The sequence below is a fragment of the Bos javanicus genome, chromosome 24 (assembly GCF_032452875.1).
Source record: "Bos javanicus breed banteng chromosome 24, ARS-OSU_banteng_1.0, whole genome shotgun sequence".
Lineage (NCBI taxonomy): Eukaryota > Metazoa > Chordata > Mammalia > Artiodactyla > Bovidae > Bos > Bos javanicus.
The window spans coordinates 22270180-22289573 of NC_083891.1; the positions used below are offsets into that span (position 1 = coordinate 22270180).

The 19394-nt window shown below is 40.1% G+C and overlaps 1 protein-coding gene across 24 annotated transcripts in view; it reads right to left on the reverse strand.

Moving 5' to 3' along the window:
* The window catches only part of DTNA (dystrobrevin alpha), a 453431-nt gene that overhangs the window by 66862 nt on the left and 367175 nt on the right, over positions 1-19394 (reverse strand). For 14 of the 24 annotated variants that reach the window (XM_061399629.1, XM_061399630.1, XM_061399622.1 and 11 more), the window contains 3 exons: positions 18382-18548; positions 15741-15865; positions 9978-10061 (listed from right to left, as the gene is read on the reverse strand). In XM_061399629.1, the coding sequence (XP_061255613.1) occupies positions 9978-10061; positions 15741-15865; positions 18382-18548 (376 nt within the window). Of the gene's footprint in view, positions 1-8156; positions 8247-8317; positions 8617-9977; positions 10062-15740; positions 15866-18381; positions 18549-19394 lie in introns of those variants that run through there. The other 10 variants (XM_061399615.1, XM_061399613.1, XM_061399618.1 and 7 more) reach the window with 2 other exon arrangements.

Consider the following 19394-nt stretch of genomic DNA (forward strand, 5'->3'; position numbering starts at 1 on the left):
CTTGGACAGCTCTTTGATTACTTTGAAAAGTTCAAGATGTTTTTAGATTTCCTCAGAGTTGGGCTAGAAGTAGCAACCTGGCCTGAGAACTGTAATTACAATTACACAAGCCCCACTATGATCTCAGATTTGACCTCTGCTATTTGCCTAACAAATAGATTGCATATGCCTAGACACAATGACAATTCATTCATTCAGCATTCCTCACAGACTATCTTGTGTTCAGTGGAGTAGTTCACTAAGTCCTGCCAGCCTTCAGACCCCACACAAGAAGCTGACTTCTGCAGCCTGCTCTCTATTCTCTGATTGTCTGTATTGAACAGAGAATTGAAAATTACCTAGTTAGAGATTGGTGTCATATTAAAAGTGTTTTCCTACTTCAGGCACAAATCACCTGACCTTGGCTGTGAAGCTGCAAGGAAAACTTCCAGAGAAATAAACCTTTGAGCCTTATAAATGTATATATTCATACACTTTGTGTCTATAACTGGTGAAGAGAGGCCCACCAAGAGCAAATTCTTATTATTTTATATTTACTAGGAAGAACATTCATTTAATTGGTAATTTTATGACAGCTTAATGTAGTTTTATTAAAGAATACATAGAAATATAAATAATAACTAATAACGTGTGGCCAAGCCAAAGTCACCCAAGATTTACTATAATGAATATGCATGCTTCATCGAGAAATATATTGATTCTTAGTATTATAATTGTGCTTGTAATATGCTTAAAGAGAGTTTGTTCTTTTGTAGGCTAAGAATTTGCCCTGCAACACTGATGTACTTAAAACTATCCCTTTCTCCTTTCATGGAGAATAAAAAAATTAACTGTGTGACTGTTTGAATACCAAGTGTTTAATTACTTGGATAGAAATTATTGGATTTTTCACCACAAACTTCCCCAACTTTTCCAAACTTTCTTAATGTAATATGAAACTGTCAAAGTGAAAGTGATAGCTGCTCAATCGTGTCTGATTCTTTGCAACCCCATGGACTGTAGCCCACCAGGCTCCTCTGTCCAAGGAATTTTCCAGGCAAGAATACTGGAGTGGGTAGCCATTCCCTTCTCCAGGGGATCTTCCCAACCCAGGGATCAAACCCAGGTTTGATCTCCTGCATTGCAGGTAGATTCTTTATTATCTGAGATACCAGGGAAGCCCATAAATGTAAGAATGGCTAAATAAAGCAACTAAAAATCTCAAAAACTTTAACTAAAAGTTTTAAGGTTTTACTACAAAGTACCACTTTTTCAGACTACAGAGCACAAAATATAGCAATTTATAAATGAATATCACATTAAAATTATGCATATTATAACTGAAATTCTTGTAATTTACAATAATATATACTACAAAGATGCCTTAAATAGTATGGCTTATGGTAAATTTAAAAACAAATTTTATGTATAAAAAATATCTACTATAGAGCAGGTAGTCATGGGTTTGTTAAATATGACTTCATTCAGCTTTTCAGGACTGTACCTATTACTCAAAAAGTACAACTGCACACAAACAAAACTGACTTTAAAAATGAAATTAATGCTCTAGGAGAATTAACTTTTCTGATGAAGCTAAGCTTTTGTAACAGCATATTGATTTTCAGCTTCTGAGACTATGAAACATGCTGTCAGGGCCAAACAACCACTTTAAGCCATTGGAGTTGTTTTCCCACCATCCCGCCAAGACAGCAAAGCCCTCTACGCTCATTATCCAGTAACTACAATCCTACCACTGCCCAGTCATCTCCCTCAACATTTTTTTTTAAAATAACACAAAATAGATCTACCTATTTGGAGAAAGCACCCCACTCCAGTACTCTTACTTGGAAAACCCCATGGACAGATCCCTGTAAAACCACTCAAAACACTATGAAATAGTCAAAATTCTTCCCTCCAATTGAAACTATTTCTCTGTTTTGTTACATATGCTACTTTGAACCTTCAGTCCCAGAAATTGTGCTATTTCCTTAAATCAAAGGCCTAATAATTACACAGTCACAACCTCTGATGATGAGTGTGCAAGAAGGAAAGAAAAAGAAACATGGGAGGATCAACCAGGAGGATGTGTTTGTTACAAATTACTCTGGTGATGCCTTAGGGGAGAAAGGTGATGTGTTAACAAAGCTGGGTGTGTCCTACCACTTACTCACTGGCAAGCCTGGGCACTGGAGGAGACCTGTTGACATCACGATGGTGCAGGGTTGGCAGCAGAAAGCAAGCAGTTGCCCAGATTCTCCTTTGATGGCTCACTCTTTCTGTCTCTCCAATGCTTTGGGCCCTTCTCTCCTTCCTCGCCTCCACTTGCCTGTCCGCCTTGCTCTTTCCCAGCCCTTCCTTCCTCAAAGGGACTGGCAGATGTACGTACACATCTCTTGTCTTTTTGTCGCCATTTTCTTTGCCTTGGCCCTTGCCAGTGCTGGTTCAAAGGCATCATTGAATTCCTTTCATGTTCCTTTCCTTTCCCACTTGAATCCCTAGGGAAAGTAGTTCTTGGTATATATAGGGATGACATTCTCTACATTTATGAGTTTGTGGAAATAAACTGTTCATCTTATTTTGCTACAGTTCTTAGCATCTAGTGCCAAGAGCATTTCTGACTTTTGGTTCTCACTGTCCACATGGTTTCTATACTACCTAGTACCTCGAATTCTTCTCCTCATCACTTATTCCTGGGAGGCCAAAACTATGACCATGGATAGAGGAAGCCAAGGGACTCCCCTGGTGGTCCAGTGGTTAAGACTCTGCTACCAGTGCAGGGGGTGTGAGTTTGATGTCTGGTCAGGGAACTAAGATTCCCACATGCCGTGTGGCATGACCAAAAGAGAAAATTAAATAAATTTAAAAAATAATATAGAGGAAGCCAAGTGAATGATGCAAACAGGGGAAAAAAGGCACTCAAATGAAATGGATCAGGAACTGAGAAAGCAGACAAAGAGGCAGGTTTCACTTAAAACTTGGGTCTATAAAGAATTTTCATCTGAAGTATCTTTACCAGAATAGCTTCTGCAGCTCACAAGGAGCTTGAATGAAGGAGGCAAAGTGACACAAATTTTCTCCTGAATTGTTGTCAAGGTAGTGACATCAAGTAGTTTTTGATGATCTCTTTAAAGCAATGTACCCTCACGATATTTCATAGAGTAATTTTGATGTTTAAACTTTCATTTTGTAGCTCTGGCAGTTTGCTTGGAGAAGATTGGTGATACTTCCAATTCACTGTGGCCTCTGGGATCTGATAACACTGGAACCTAGAGCCTTATCAAGAAGTGATTCCATATATATGTGTTAATATATGATATTTGCTTTTCTCTTTCTGACTTAACTTCACTCTTACTTCACAGACTCTAGGTTCATCCACTTCATTTCGACTGACTCAATTTGTTCCTTTTTATGGATGAGTAATATTCCATTGTATATGTGTTGTTCAGGCTCTCAGTTGTGTCCAACTCTTTGTGACCCCATGGACTGCAGCATGCCAGGCTTTCCTGTCCTTCACCATCTCCCATAGCTTGCTCAAACTCATGTCCATTGAGTTGGTGATACCATCCAACCATCTCATCCTCTGTTGCTCCCTTCTCCTCCTGCCCTCAATCTTTCTCAACATCAGGGTCTTTTCCAACGAGTCTTCCATTGTATATATATACCACAACTTCTTTATTCATTCATCTGCTGATGGACATCTAGGTTGCTTCCATTCTCTGGCTATTGTCTGTATACTTATGGCTGATCTCACATTGCTATACAGCAAAAGCAGTTATCCTCCAATAAAAAAAATTTTTTTTTTAAAGAAGTGACTGCTTCTGGGATGCCAAACGTTCCAATGGCTCTTCTGTACTGCTAGCTCTTGGAGCTTCTCCATCTTCTGCATGGCTCGTCTTTAAATTTAAATGCCTTCCTCCTTTTTAGCTCTGAAACTGGAAACTACCCGGGGCTCCTTTCAACTGTGGGTGATGAATCTTATCTAATCTGAATCCCAAGGAGAAGCAAAGCTACCATCCTAAGATTGTGTGTACACATGCCTCTTTCTCTTATTATCCTTATTTTCTTTTCACCAGGCCCTGCCACTGTATAAAGACTTCCTTCTGCACACATTTTTTCATTACTAGGTGTGGGGACAATCATAGCCAGGAGGTATGACCAGGTGAAATTTGAATTTCATGTGTTCTGCTGAAAGAAAAGAGGCTGGAAATAATCCTTTAGATTATTCTTTTCTAAAAAATTCTCTTATTTTTTCACCAATTCCTTTTTATACTCTGTATAGGGAATATAGGGAAAGAACATATAAAAAGATAAATTGTCTTCTTCCAAAAATTTTTACACACACACACACTCTGACACAATGGGTTCTGGAAGGATAGACGATTTCAAAATATTTTATATTTATTTATTTAAATCCACCCTTTAGTTTCAGAGGATGACAACTGATGTCAGGATTTTTTCTTAAATGCAAACATTTTGGGTATTCTAGTGGCATTAGGGGTAAAGAACTTGCCTGTCAATGCAGGAGTCTTAAGAGACCTTGGTTCGCTCCCTGGGTTGGGAAGATCCCCCAGAGGAGAGCATGGCAACCCGCTCCAGGATTCTTGCCTGGAGAATCCCAAGGACAGAGGAGCCTGGGGGGCTATGGTCTATAGGGTTTGCATAGAGTCAGACACGACTGAAGTGACTTAGCATGCATGCACACAAGCTAGGTAACAAAACCACAAACAAATGCTCCTTGGGTTTTTGCTTAGACCTGCCATATAGTTTTAAAAACCACTTCTGCTTATGCTGTGCTATTACAGTAGCTGTAGCCAGATATTTCTCTTTTATTTAACATGAAAGTAACAAGATTTAAATAAAAGTCTTGCCTAGAGCAATAATATAATGTAAACAAATTATGTATAATTATCATTACAATGGTTAAATGGAAAATGATATTTGAACCATGGTAAGTTAAGAACAGATATTTCCTTTTTTATTGATTCTTAAATAATTGATAATTTTTTTAGTGTTTGGGGTTATGAAGAATGACTTGTAAACGTGGCTTCCTCCTTATCTGTCAGTTGGGAATAATATTTTGCTTATCACTGTAATTAACACAGACTATGCCAAGGTCATCAAACTAATTTAAATACAATAAAAAAGAGTCCACAAGTCAGGTTTTTCAAGAGATAATTTGTTTACAACTCTTGTTTCCTTTCGTTTCTAGCCTTCAATATCTTTGATGTGAAATGTAAAATATCTTCCACATGCAAATCAGCAAACATGCATAAAAATAGCTCAGCGTCTCAGTGGGAAAATGAGTTGTCATCAATTTAGGCTGGCATGAAAGTCAGACCATTTTAAGCAGGTACCATGGAAGAAATAATAAGAATTCTAGGTCATATGTGATTCACTACATTTACTGTGTTCCCCAGATAATATCAAGCTGTTATCAATTGTATTTTTGCCAAGAGAAGCCTAAAACGTTTGTTGGGTATGGGGCACACACAGACAGCAGCTAAGCAACCCTAGTAAGAGTGAAGAAGAGGTGACTGCATATTTAATTATACACTAACATTTTAGTATAGGGAACAGAGTTGAGTTCAAAGACCAGTTTAATTCAAGTTTGAAAAAAATCTAGCATCTCAGTGGAACTCTGGGAATAAAGAAAGCTACATGGGATAAATATTTGCAGAGAGTGTTTATTTCAAATTTCATACAACATGACCCTAAAGAATAAAAAGAAAGAAGAAATCTTCAGGTGGTTGATTTCTAAGTGTATATCTGTTTTTATGATGCTGATTTATAAGTTTATCTACTTTCCTGACTGAAAAGGAAAAGGCTTTAATCTCAGAAAATATTAACTATGAAGAAAACTGATTTTCAGAAGCAAAGGCTGAATTCAGTACCTCAGTTTTGTTTCTATTCGCTTTTGATTACCAAAGCACAAATGCTTCAAGTTTAGTCTGAATATTATACATCAGATTAAAAATCTGGATTGTTAGGTCAAGACTCTTTGGGAAGGCAAAGTTTCATTTGAAAAAATGAAACGGGACACAGAGAACTAGCCTTTCTGTGGTTGAAAATCCAAGCAAATCAACCAACTGACCAACCAGTCAACCAACAAAAATAACTCGCAAATGCTATTTCATTGAAAAGAATCAGGATTTGGGAAATGCGTGGTTAGGCAGCCTATCTTCCCCATATGTACCCCTGGACCTGAGACAGTATTAGTAATTAACCAAATAACATGATGATAAACCAGAAAAGAGTATGTTAGATTGTGTTCAACACTATGAATCATAAGCCAGGCTCTAACATTTGGGACAGTGATCAGATCTGGCTAGATGGTATACATAATAGCCAAACTGATTCTTTTTGTGAGCAGTTAAGAGTTTAGAGGTTGCATGTGCAAAAATATTGAAGAGATGTTTCTAAAATTGAAAGTAAAAGAATCTAACCATTCAAACTTTTAGAATGCCCTTATTGTATGAAGAAATGGCCATAATAGCCATAATTAGTGAAACATTTTACACAAGAAAGGACTGGTTAGCTCTCTCCATAAATGAGGGAAGGATTTGGGCAGATAATTAAGATTTTACAAAGGGGGCATGATGCCGAAAGAGACAGAGCAGATACTCAGAGAGGCACAAGGCTGTGGGCAGTGAGGTGGGAAAAAGGGCCTTTTGGGCCCAAATCTCTGGTCAGCTCTTGCAATAATATTTGCCATAATGGCAAGCTATCTTTCATAAGTTTAATGTGGCTGCCCTATCATATATCATACATCATATATTGGATCTTTTTACCTAGTGGTGATAATACGCTTCCCTTTCTTATAAATTAATGCACTTATAAAAAAATAATCTAGGTTTAGGGATATAGTTATGACCAAGAAAATGAATGAAGTGAATTAGTTCATGAATTGCATTATTTGATCCACACTGTATCTAACAGCTAAACATCACTGAGTTCTTATACACACACACATACAGACTTCAAAGGGTTAAGGGAGAGTATCTTTGAGAATTCCCTCTTTTCTTTTAAGGGAAAAGTTAATCAAGTATGTAGCTAGAAATAGATATCAGAAGAGGGGATGGGGCAGATGGTGGTAGTAGCCAGAGTTACACCCTCATAAATATGTGTGAGTTAGGTTACTAGGATGTCAAAAGACTTCAAAGATAGACCCTCGCACCTTTTGAAGATCAAAGTGTACACTTGTAAAGGATTCTAGGTGAGGAATGCCAAGAGTTTGTGGCAAGGATTCTGGAGTAGTGATTTCAGTTCATCCTCATTCTGCTTTATCTTTGTACGATCTGTCATCACACCAAAGACCAAAAACTCAGACTAAATAAAACATCTCATGGCAAACTGCTTTACTGTTTTAATGTGGCCTTAACACTGACCAGCACCACTCTCGGCTTGTTTAGGTTTTATCAGATTTTCAAAGGGGCAGTTACAATGGGGTAGGAGTGAGGGCTGAGCTCTAGGTCGTATTTCTTTGGTTCAGTTCCAGTTGTTGGGAGATCAGTGCCTTTAACTGATGTCCACAGTTGGCATGATGGTTTCCATGAACCTTAGTGTATGGTTACGGCTAAGAAATCAACAGTCGATCACCACCAGCATTATCAAATAATAAAAATTAAGCACTCACAGTCTGAAATTGTTTTCTTTTTTTTTTTAATTGCTGCTTCAGTAGGAATCAGACTGCTTACCTGGGGGAAAATTGGTCCAAGCCCAGTGGGACAGAAGGATATATATCCTGAAGTCTTTTACTACAATATGGTCTAGCCATGTGATGTTGTCTTGGTCTCATCCAGTTAGGGCTGGAAGCATTCCACAAGCCTCTTTAATACAAGAGTCTAAGGAATCACCATCTGGGGTTTTACAAACTGTACCAAAGCAGAGAATCATCCAAAGAAGGAGATCCAATGTGGTACTCTTCACACATACACATCTCATACATACCGGTATGAAGACATAAAATCAGTAAAAGAAGTGGAGAAGTGGAAAAGAGAGAAGAGAGCCAAGTAGTGCAGCTCAAGTTGGAAATTCTCAATGGAATTTCATGAACCCCCAGAAGACCTGTTTTTCCATCAAATCCCCAAACTACAAGGGGATTTTAGTGATGACGTAGGACCAGCAGTCTAGCTATGGAACTACTTCTACGATTAGTGATTCAGGGCTGGGATACTGACCGTGTGCCGTGGTCAAGCTGATTTACATACAGCTTTATGAGTGAATGCTCCTCAGCCACAGGGCTGGATGCACTTATCCCCTCAGGTAACCTGAGGGATGCAAACAACGAGACCTCGTTAAAACCTCCCATGGACAGAGCAAGGCCCACTCAGAGAGGAAAGATGTTCAGTGTACACAGCTTTATTGAACAGCACCCTTAAAACAGAAACCAGAGGCCAACCTCTGTGAGGAGAGCAAGAACTGCAAATTGTGAACAACGTGCTTGTGGTTCAGAGGGAACATTCTAGAAGGACTGAAAATGGGAAAAAAGGGAAATGATCCTATTTTGGGATCATTTGGGTGCAAGGGATACCATGCACCCTGGAGGAAGCAGAACAGCTCAAAGTATTATAGGAATAGTTTAGAGTAGAAGAAGCCATGTTATCCATCTAGACGTATCCACCATAAGCACCGTCCGAGCTGAAATGATATAAAATGACCTTCAGTAAGGATGGGGTCTATCTCTGCTGGACATTCACAGAATGCAGAGCTTCCTAATACAAGAATCTCTTTCCTGACATAGAGGCACAGGCCTGTGTTTCTAACAGATTTTACAGTTTGTAATTTTGTTTTTTTAGAAAGGATGGTTGAATTTGCTGGTGGTTCTGAAAAGGAATGCTAAAGGAACATACTGAGGGCTTCAACCATAGGATTTCACTGTGGATGTTCTGTCGTTCAATTGCCTCCCCATTTCTATTTGTTACAGACTTGCTGGATTTATAGGAAGGAAACATCATGAATGACCACATTCTGTTTATTCCACTAATTACAATTATGGGGAATGTCTTCATCTCAGGTTCCTGATGACGGGCAAATCCAGGGACTCAAGGGAAAAATCAGCAGTGTTCTAAGTCTCACTATCTGCACATCTTCACTAGAACATCCCAGGATATTACAGGGAAACTGATGCCTTAGCAACTCTTCGAGGAAAGCATTGATTATGACTGTTTTTGAAACACATGAGGCTATTTTATTTATTTTTTCCTACTCAAAGGCATTTTAAATCTTTCATTCATTTGCCCATCCCAATTTCCCTCACCTTTGTTCCTGCTTTCCTGTGAGCCTTCTCCCTGTATTTCTAAAACAATTCCCTGGTGCTTTATTTGTGATATTTGATCAAATGACTTGAAGTGCGTCTTGACCTCTGCCTAGTCACTGTGCTGGTTTCAGGAGAAGTATCTGCTTCACCTGTTTGCTTACATGGCAATGGGCCTTTGTGCAAAAATGAGACCTGTATCCACTCTCTCTCTCTCTTTTTTAAAAGTTCTTATTCTTATCCATGAATTACTTATGTAGAAACTGTATGTCCAAATTTGGATTTGAGCCTCCAGCCTCAGGAACTCTAGAATTTACTAAGAAGATTCTTATATACCTGGAATTTTATGTTATGAGATGCTTCAGAATGTCCATCATAATTCCTTATTGCATCTTGAGATGCCAATTCCTCAGGTTAAATGGGGCCATTCCAGGTGCTATAAAAGTGACTTTTTCAATGAGATATAATGCATGTGTGTTAGAAGTAAAACTTAAACATACCGTGCATTCTTACTATGGATGGATTGTAAGTGAAGTTTCCAGGGGTGACTTTCATCCCCAAAGCCATCCCTGCCCTCTACAAAAGCATCCAAATGAATGAAATTGATGCCTTGTGACAGATATTTACAAACGAGTTGCTAATAATAATCTTCTGCTCTTGGCTTACATGAGAATATTTTTCTCGCCACAGAATCAAGGCTCATTATCAAAGAGACAGTCTGTTTTATAATAGGACTGGAACTTACCTCCTGGTAATAAAAGGACTTCCTGAGGAGGGGACAGAGTGGGAGAACAGGGTGTCATTCATGCTGGTTACAGGTCTGGGTGGCCTAAAAAAAGCACAATGTGGATGGAAAGTTAAAACAAGTAAAAGTCACAAGTTAAAACTATCCAATCCCTCAAGGAAAGAAGCTGGGAAATCAGAGTTCTTATCTTGTGTGTATGCATGCTAAGTCACTTCAGTCATGTCTGGCTCTTTGCGACTCCATGGACTGTCTACAGGATTTTCCAGCAAGAACACTGGAGTGGGTTGCCACGCTCTCCTCCAGGGGATCTTCCTGATCCAGGGATTGAACCTTCGTCTCTCATGTCTCCTGGCTTGGCAGGCAGGTTCTTTACTACTTGAGCCACCTGGGAAGCCCAGTTCCTATCTTACCCAGGATCAACATGAATTTTTACATTTTCCAATTCAATTCTTGAAGTGTTTTGGGAACTTAAATTTCCTTGAGAAGACAGAATGTCTGTTAAACATTGAGCGGGGAAGATCTCTGGATGCCACAGGAATGTTTATTCTTGAGTTTTGAGCCTTGTTGTAGAGTCATATTCTTGGATGGAGTGAGGATTTTGAGGCAGCCAACTGCCTTCTAAATGGGTTTCCCAGGTGGTTCAGTGATAAAGAATGTGCCTGCTAACTCAGGAGTGTGCTTAGTTGCTCAGTTATGTCTGACTCTTTGTGACCCCATGGACTGTAGCCCTGCCAGGCTCCTCTGTCCATGGGATTCTCCAGGTCAGAAAACTGGAATGGGTTGCCATTCCCTTCTCCAGGGGAATCTTCCCAACCCAGGGATCAAATCCAGTTCTCCTACTTTGCAGGCAGATTCTTTACCATCTGAGCCACCAGGGAAGCTTTCACCAAAGCAGGAGATGCAGGTCCAATCCCTGGGTCAGAGATCCCTTGGAAAGAAATGGCAACCCACTCCAGTTTTTTTGCCTGGAAAATCCCATGGACAGAGCAGCCTGGTGGGCTGCAGTCCACAGGGTCTCAAAGAGTCGCACATGACTGAGTAGTGACTGAGCATGCACGCACTGCCTTCTAAAAAGAGAAGCCCAGAAAATTTGAGGATAATCAGACTCCAAATCTCTTGGAAAGAGGAGGATTGTACAGACTCTTCATCCTGTGTTCCACATGAAGATGGCCCTCTCCTGATACTCCCTGTCTGTAAGGTCCCAGCTGCAAAATCCTATTGCGCCTTCTTTGACCTTTGTTCTAAGGGAAGATGCAACTAAGCACCATAGGGATTTACTGACTTTCTGTTATCTGGACATATAGTGCAAGGCAGCCCATAGACACTTTTTTTCTATATTATTAGAGGAAGAAAATAGGGTTCAATATTCCTCAGAATTGCCCACAAGCCTAAACATCAACTGCATCACATCTGTCATCCCATCTTAATTTGCACCTCACCTTGTTATTCTTTCCCTATCAGTGAGGTCTTAGTTCAGGTGAAATGATAGAGCTAAGATCGCTGCCTCATCTCCAAGCAGTTTTTAGTCTCATTTTAGATTTAGGTGTTCCATGGTACGATGAGAAGGGATTCAGAGGTCAGAAGCTGGGTGACAGGGCAGGGTGGTGTTCTGAGTCAGGAAATTTTGGTTTCACTATAATGCTACATGTGAGTTTGACAGTACAGAATCTTTTTAAAAGATGAAACATGAATACAGTAGCCTATAGAATCGATTTGTGTTGACTCGATCAAGAGTCAAATTTGTGAAGGTTTAATTTTTATCTTAGGAAACAGGAATTAGTTTGGATTCTAAAACGAAGAGATTTCTAGGGAAAAAGTAGACATGTTTGTCCCAATGTATTTATGAGAATGGACATGACACATGGCAGGTTTTAAAATGTCAGCACAAAATGCAAAAATTCATTGAAACTTTAGGTTCCCAGTACCTGGTGCTAAACTGTGTTCTTGAATTTTTTTAAAGACACATTCTATGTTTGGTGAGGTCAAAATAGCAGGATTATTATTGAATCTACTCAGACATATTAGCCAAAATTCTGAAAACATTGTTTTATACTACTTATCTAGGATATGCCTAATACCTGAGACTAGTTTAAAGCTAATTCTGCTTTGAGCAGTACACTTTCACTTTATAAGAAGGGTGTTAATTTCAAACAAACGTGCTCTGTGAATTTTGAAAGGTTAGGTTATATCAGATTTTAAAACACTAAGCAGAATGAAATATTTTCATTTTAACTTTGAAAAAAGTGGAAAAAAATCAGCTTGACATTTCTGGTTTTCTTTTGCCTCTTTATAAATGTCTCCATCTTGCTCTCTCTCTAGGAAATGAGAAAACAAGAGGATCTGGAATGCTTTCTGAGTAGCCAGGTACATTTACTCTATTGAACCTGGTCACCACAAAGCTGAATTTGCAGTTCCTTGGTATTTGCTCTTTAATACACTGTGTATGACAAACCTAGAGAGCAAATTAAAAAGCAGAAACATCACTTTGCTGACAGAGGTCTATATAGTCAAAGCTATGGTTTTTCCAATAGTCATTTCTGGATGTGAGAGTCGGACCACAAAGAGGGCCTAGAGTTGAAGAAGTGACACTTCTGAATTGTGGTGTTGGAGAAGACTCTTGGGAGTCTCTTGGACTGCAAGGGGATCAGACAGTCAGTTCTAAATGAAATCAACCCTGAATATTCAGTGGAAGGACAGACACTGAAGCTGAAACTCCAATACTCAGGCCACCTGCTGGGAAGAGCTGACTCATTTAAAAAGACCCTGATGCTGGGAAAGACTGAGGGCAGGAGGAGAATGGGACAACAGAGGATGAGATGCTTAGATAGCATCACTGACTCAATGGACAAGAATTTGAGTAAACTCTGGGAGATAGTGGAGGACGGAGGAGCCTGGTGTGCTGCAGCCCATGGGGTCGCAGAGTCAGACATGACTTAGCAACTGAACAACAACAAGCAAATGGCCTTATGTGTAAGGTTCATCATGAAAATGTTGAACCTGGGACTTGGGCTAACCTTGGCACCAAATAGCAGTTTTCAAAGGGACGTATTTCCTCTACAATCACATGGCAAGTTACTCTATCTAACAAATGGGTCACAGTTAAGAATTTTAAATATGTTTAGTCTTTTGAAAAAGAAATAGCTCCAGAAAAAGTCACAGAGGCCTAGTGCAAAGTTTTCTTTCTGGACAAGATGTTTGCAAAGGACATTTTATATAAATGGCATTCTTTTCATAAAATGAAAGTGCTCAGCTTTAAGGCAGAATTAGTTTTAAACTAGCCTCTTGTCTCTCACTTGTTTTGTGTCTCATAACCACTTATAATTTTATAGGTCCTTATAAGTGCACTGAAGATTATTGAACTACTTACCAAGTATCTCTTTTGGCAGCAAAAGAATTGAATAGAATAGAGACAGTTAATCATGATAACATTTACAAGCAATACAATAGCTAAGAACAAATGCCAAAACACCAAAATATCACCACTTAAGTGGCTTTTACATGCCTATGATGATTTAGAATAGCTAAATGAACAGTATATTTTCAGATTAGAAGTCTTAGATATCCCCATCCATATAAAAAAGAACATGAATATCTATTCAGGGAAATAACATCTGGGGAATAATAATTATAAAAATGTCTAAAGCTAAAATAATAGGAACAAATCTGTTCTAATATCAATTGGATATTGTACATCTGGAATTTCTTGTGTGTTATTTCAACAATTAAATATTTCATACAATTTGTCTTTTATGAAACTGATGCACTAACTACTGTATAAGAAGGCATCTCAATTTGTCCTTTAAAACTGACATTCACCATGGAAACATCAATGAATACAGATCAGTGTTTGGATTCAAGGACTGTTTTAATCATCTGGTTAAATGTATGGGACTTTTAGCAGAAGAAGGCACATTTCATGTAGAATTTTAGGGGAATCCTGAAACTCTCCATGGAATCCAAATTGTGTAGCTGATGCCCTCAGTTCAGTAAATAACATATCAGATCATATTGCCAATATAAATAAAACATTTTTACTCATTGGTCAACTAACTCACACCCACATACACCCACACACACTCCCAATCTTGAGCGCTGACTGGGCACAGAGCCCAGTGTGACTGACGTGAGGCTGGCCTTACTCACACACGTGGCCTCGTTTCTTAATTCTGTCTCCAGGTGGGAGGCCCCATCCTCATTCCATCTGCTGCAAAGCTCTTGCAGCCAGGCCGTCCACCCTGTCCACCCTCTAAGTATCTATCCCACAGCCATCAGCTCGGATTGAATGCTGCTCTCTTGAAGGGTAACCCCAAGGAGGCCTGATAGCAAGTGACTCTGTGGCTCAGCCAGACAGCCCAAACTTACTCTCAGTTTTTGTTCATTCATGGACAGCTAAGTGACTGTCCCCGGCTATGGGGAAGTAAGTCAAGACTTTAGAACAGCTTGCATGAGATCACTTTCTGCAAGTGGTTGGTCCTTTGGGATACTTCCCCGCTCTTTCTACCCCTGGTTTACTTTAAGGCTTATTTTTAGGAGGAAAATTTCCAAAAATAAGTCAACCACATTCTACAGAACCAGTTTACATTAGTTTTTGGATGCTTCCAGACTGTGCGGATTGCTGTGGACAACGAATCCTCAGAGTGCACACAGAAGTAAACCAAACAAAGCCCATGGGATTTATACAAATCTCTCAGACATGCTCAGCACAGTTGTTTGTTAGGATCTGTTTAGGTCCATCAGGGAAAGAGTCACTGCCTTCCTAAGGCTCTGCGGTCCACCGCAATGCCTCTAAGGGGCCATGCTCTCAGTCACCTGAGGCATAACCTTGTCTTGGTGGATTCCTAACATTCAGAGGTCTCGTCAGCCCACCTCTTGATGTCAACAGGCAAACATGGGCCCTGCAGTACAAAAGGTTGTGCTGAACTGCACAACACAAAATTCAGTTCAGGAGAGGAACTGCCTGTTCTAGAGGCTCCCTGAGGCCCCTGTGACTACACAATTCCTAACTGTAGCCCCAAAATAGCTAATGAACTTCTTTCTTCTTCTGAGCCCAAGGCATCACCGAGGAAGAAATACTTTCTTCTGCCTGAACCTCCTGTTTTCTGAGCTTTTGGGAGATGGAAGAGGTGGGTGGTAGCACCATTCCCTGACCCTACTCCCTCTGCTACTCAAACTCACATACACTTTGGAGAAATTTTTTTAAGTCCGTTTTTGGATCGTCTGTTGAATTTCCCCAGCAATCCCTCCACTTCAACCCTCCCTTACACAGGCCATGATTCTTCTAAAGTTATGTAACTTGGGAGAAAACAATAACAACAGCAATAATTTCCATCTCTGCTGGCATCTTTAAGATGCAGAGAAAGGAGACAGGGGGCTTCTGGATTAGGGACTCAAAGCACACATGATGTTAAGGTACAGGATGCTTTACTATTGGCTGATCATGGTAATTCCATTGATTATTAATGTCCAATTGTGTAAACTCCACTAACATCTGTATTTTATAACTATAAAATTTTTGAATATTTCCCACTTCGAGGTGAATTATATGGCGCTGCATTCTTGTACTTCCGGGCAGAAGTGTTGTATACCTCTTCATGGAAAGGAAAAGAATATATATATATATATATAATCACCTGATTTTCATTCTTCTTTAAGAAAATAAAATCTAAAACTCAGTCCCTGACAACTGATAGGAAATTGTCTTTGTATGGATCTGCACACGTGTCAACGAAGAGCTGTCTCTCAGTGTGGAGGGCAGATACTCACACGATGTGGGCCAAGTTGAGTGGTTTCTCAGGCTGGTCAGGGAACATGGGGTGCAAGGGCTCACGGCTGGAAGCACAGCTCAGAGACTTGCTTAACGCATTGGTTAGCTTCTTGGCAGGTGATTTCTGGAAGGAAGAACAAAGGTTCAAGTGTTAACAATCAACACTTAAGTAACATTTTATTAGATGATTTGCTTTCATACTATGCCACGTGCTAAGCCGCTTTAGTCGTGTCTGACTCTTTGCAACCCCATGGACTCTAGCTCACCAGGCTCCTCTGTCTTTGGGATTCTCCAGGCAAGAATACTGGAGTAGGTTGCCATGACCTCCTCCAGGGGATCTTCCCAACCCAGGGATCGAACCCGAGTCTTCTGCCCTGCCAGGCGGGTAATCTTTACCACTAGTGCTACCTGGAAGCCCTTCCATGATATATATTCATTTATTCATTCAGGGACTCTTCTTTGAGAATTTACTCCAAGTCAAGGAGTTGGCTCATTGCTGGAACCAGAATGCTTGGAATTAGCCACCAGGGTACCTGATGCTGGCTGCACAGTGTCAGCAAATGCTGTGAGATATGGAAGCAGTCATTGGGGCCAGAACATCCGAGCTGGGATTTAATGAACAGCAGGAGTCCTTCTGACAAAATTCAGGGGACTGGAAGGTATCCAGAAGGAGGAAGGCCAGGAGATCTAGTTCTGGAGAGGGAAAGCAGGAGGCAGACCACTGAAGTCCTATATACCACATCCAGGGCTGTGGTCTTTATCTCAGATGCAGAGGGAGACAATGAACAACTTAAATCTCAGAGGTGACCTGATTCTAGAAGGATTGCTTCTCCTTAAGAACAGACAATGGTTTGAGAGGGATGGGAATGGAAGGCAGGAGAGGAGTGGGCGGTTTTGCAGGAATCCAGAAGCAAGATTTTCAGGTGCGGCTGGATACATCCAATTAGAAGGAAGAGCAGAACTTCAGCCTGAGTCTTCAGAATTTAAAGTTCATGTTCTTTCCAGAGAACTCTCTCTTTTTCATTTAGCCCAGTGGAATGTTTAATATTTCACAGCCAAGATGATCAAAAATAGTCTACCACATATAATAAATCTTCATGCCAATTTTTCCTTTCAGTGAGAAGAGATTTATAATTTTGTCACTTTCTTTGACACACAGAGTGCACAACTGGCAATATAAGGAAGTGACTTTCAGCCTCATTATTTAAAAGCTAAGTCATGGCAGCACCGTCCACAAAATCCCTCTTTGACTCTGGCTGGGAGACAGAATTCTTAGAACACTTGGAACAGCAGTAACAACAGCTCTTCACCCCATAAACACTGGCGCTCCTTTGTCCTCGTGAGGAGTTCTATTTTACTCTGCAAAGACATTGTCCCATCGTATAACTGCAGAGTCCACAACCTCTAAGGAAAAGGCTCCTTATTTAACTTCAGCATTTACACACACACACACAAAAACAATTACAAAATGGTTAGTCTTCAAACACCAGCTCTCTAGGATTTGAGATAGAACACACTGGGCTTCTCAGGTGGCTCAGTGGTAAAGAATCCGCCTGCAGTGCAGAAGATGCGGGTTCGATATCTGGTCTGGGAAGATACCCTGGAGAAGGAAATGGCAACCCAATCCAGTATTCTTGCCTGGACAGAGGAGCCTGGCGGGCTACAGTCCAGGGGGTCACGAAAGAGTTAGACACGACTTAGTGACTAAACAACATTTGAAAACTGGTAATGTGCTGTCAATAAGAAAATTTTCTCCTACCGTCTATACTAAATTGTATTTCATGATCTGCGCTAGCATATCAGTTCTCAGCAGGTGATGTAGCCCATAGTAACAGTTGGCATTTGAACTGGAATAAACCCTCAGTATACAATGCCTTAGTGAAGAATTCTTATTTGAACTCAGATTACGACATGTGCTAAACAATTAATATATTTGCACTGAATATCAGTTCCTAATAATGATTCCTCCAAAGAACATTCTGATTTAAAATGCATATTCTTAGTACTCAGCCATAAAAAAGAATAAAATGCCATTTGCAGCAACATGGATGAACCTGGAGATTATCATACTAAGGATCAGAATACGTTCATCACAAGGACAGGTTACCTTCAGCATGTTAGTATCACATATCACCTCCAGCGAGTTAGTCACGTGCACTATTCATGAAAAGATGATTTTCTAATATAACCACAATCTTTGCCTTCTTCCAAAAAATAAATAAACAAATAACATGAAACAGCATCATTAAACCCTCATGCTCTCATGTCTTTCCTTCACATTCCAGTCACGCCCTTAAGGAACTCCAGAAAGAAAAAAGGAACTAACAATACTTTTTAGGCAATGCCCACAACCCCACCCCAAATTGAAAAGAACCTTCACTTACGGTGAAAAGGAGATTATGTTCCAGAAGGCTGTCACCTAAATCGATACAGAATTATCTGTATACCAAGAAGTAATATCATTGGAGTGTTCTTATATGTTGTCTTAGGAAGCTACTCTGGGTTCAGACTCAACAGGTAACCCCCGTAAGAGGAGCAGTGGGAGGGGAAGGAAGGAGTGTGAGAGTAGAAGTTAAGTGTGCCCCCTGGTTCTCTTGCTGTTCCCTTGTGTTCTGGACGACACTCACACACCCAACTTACCCAGGACGTGTACTCTTTCATTTGGTGCTGGTTGCTATGGGAACCACCGGCATGTCCCCTCCAGAAGCAGTCTTGACAGAGCTGGTAATTGTGACACTGTTGGCATCGGTAGCGAAAGCCCAACATACTCTCACTGTGGCAGTATGAACACTCCACCGGGTGGAAGACTGACGGGCAAGCAAACGAAGAAAAAGACAAGGAAACAAGAGAATGAGTCAGAAGAATGAAAAATACAGCCCAACAAGAATTGCATTTTTCTGCTGAATAACAAGACTTCTGATGATAGCTTGGTCTGAGAGAAGTATTACCTTTATTCCTAGACTCTCACGACTCTTTTCCAGCATGTGTGTGGGGGTGGGAGAAATCAAGTGGGCTGGAGGAGAGGGGTTCTTTTAACAGCACATCTTTGTAATGCTGTTTACTCTTCTTACTCCCATCCCTTACCCTACAAGAATGTAAATTACCCAAACTGGCTTGCCTTTCCCCCCAGATGCTCTCTGTCTCCAGGAGACCAGCACAGCTCACTGAAAACTCAGAAGCACAATGGATGAACACAGATGGGTTCATCCAGTGGGTAGTGGGTAGAGAGCAAATATTAGAGAAATGGAAAACAAGAGGAAGAAAGAAGAAGAGATGGGAGGAGAGTAGAAAAACTGGACGATGAGAATATTCAGTTATTTTTTAAAAAAATAGACTAGCTAATGGGCTTATTTAATGAGTGACATTGTCTTCATTTAATAAACAGATTTTAAAAAAATTTTCTGAGAGGTAGATCGATAGGGGCCCAAAGAGATGGACAAATTATCTGAATTCAGTTCTAATTCAGATAGTTCAAGAGACACTTTCTCTGGCAGGAAATTTGAGTTACAAAGCAGGCAAGGTATGAGATTCGAAGCTAACAAATGATCAGATCCAAGTAATTGCATGTTATGAGTTAAAGATACTAACAACAACAAGAACAATTCTTGCCTTTGGCGAAGTTACTCTCTGGCTAACCAGCCAGGGAAAATAAT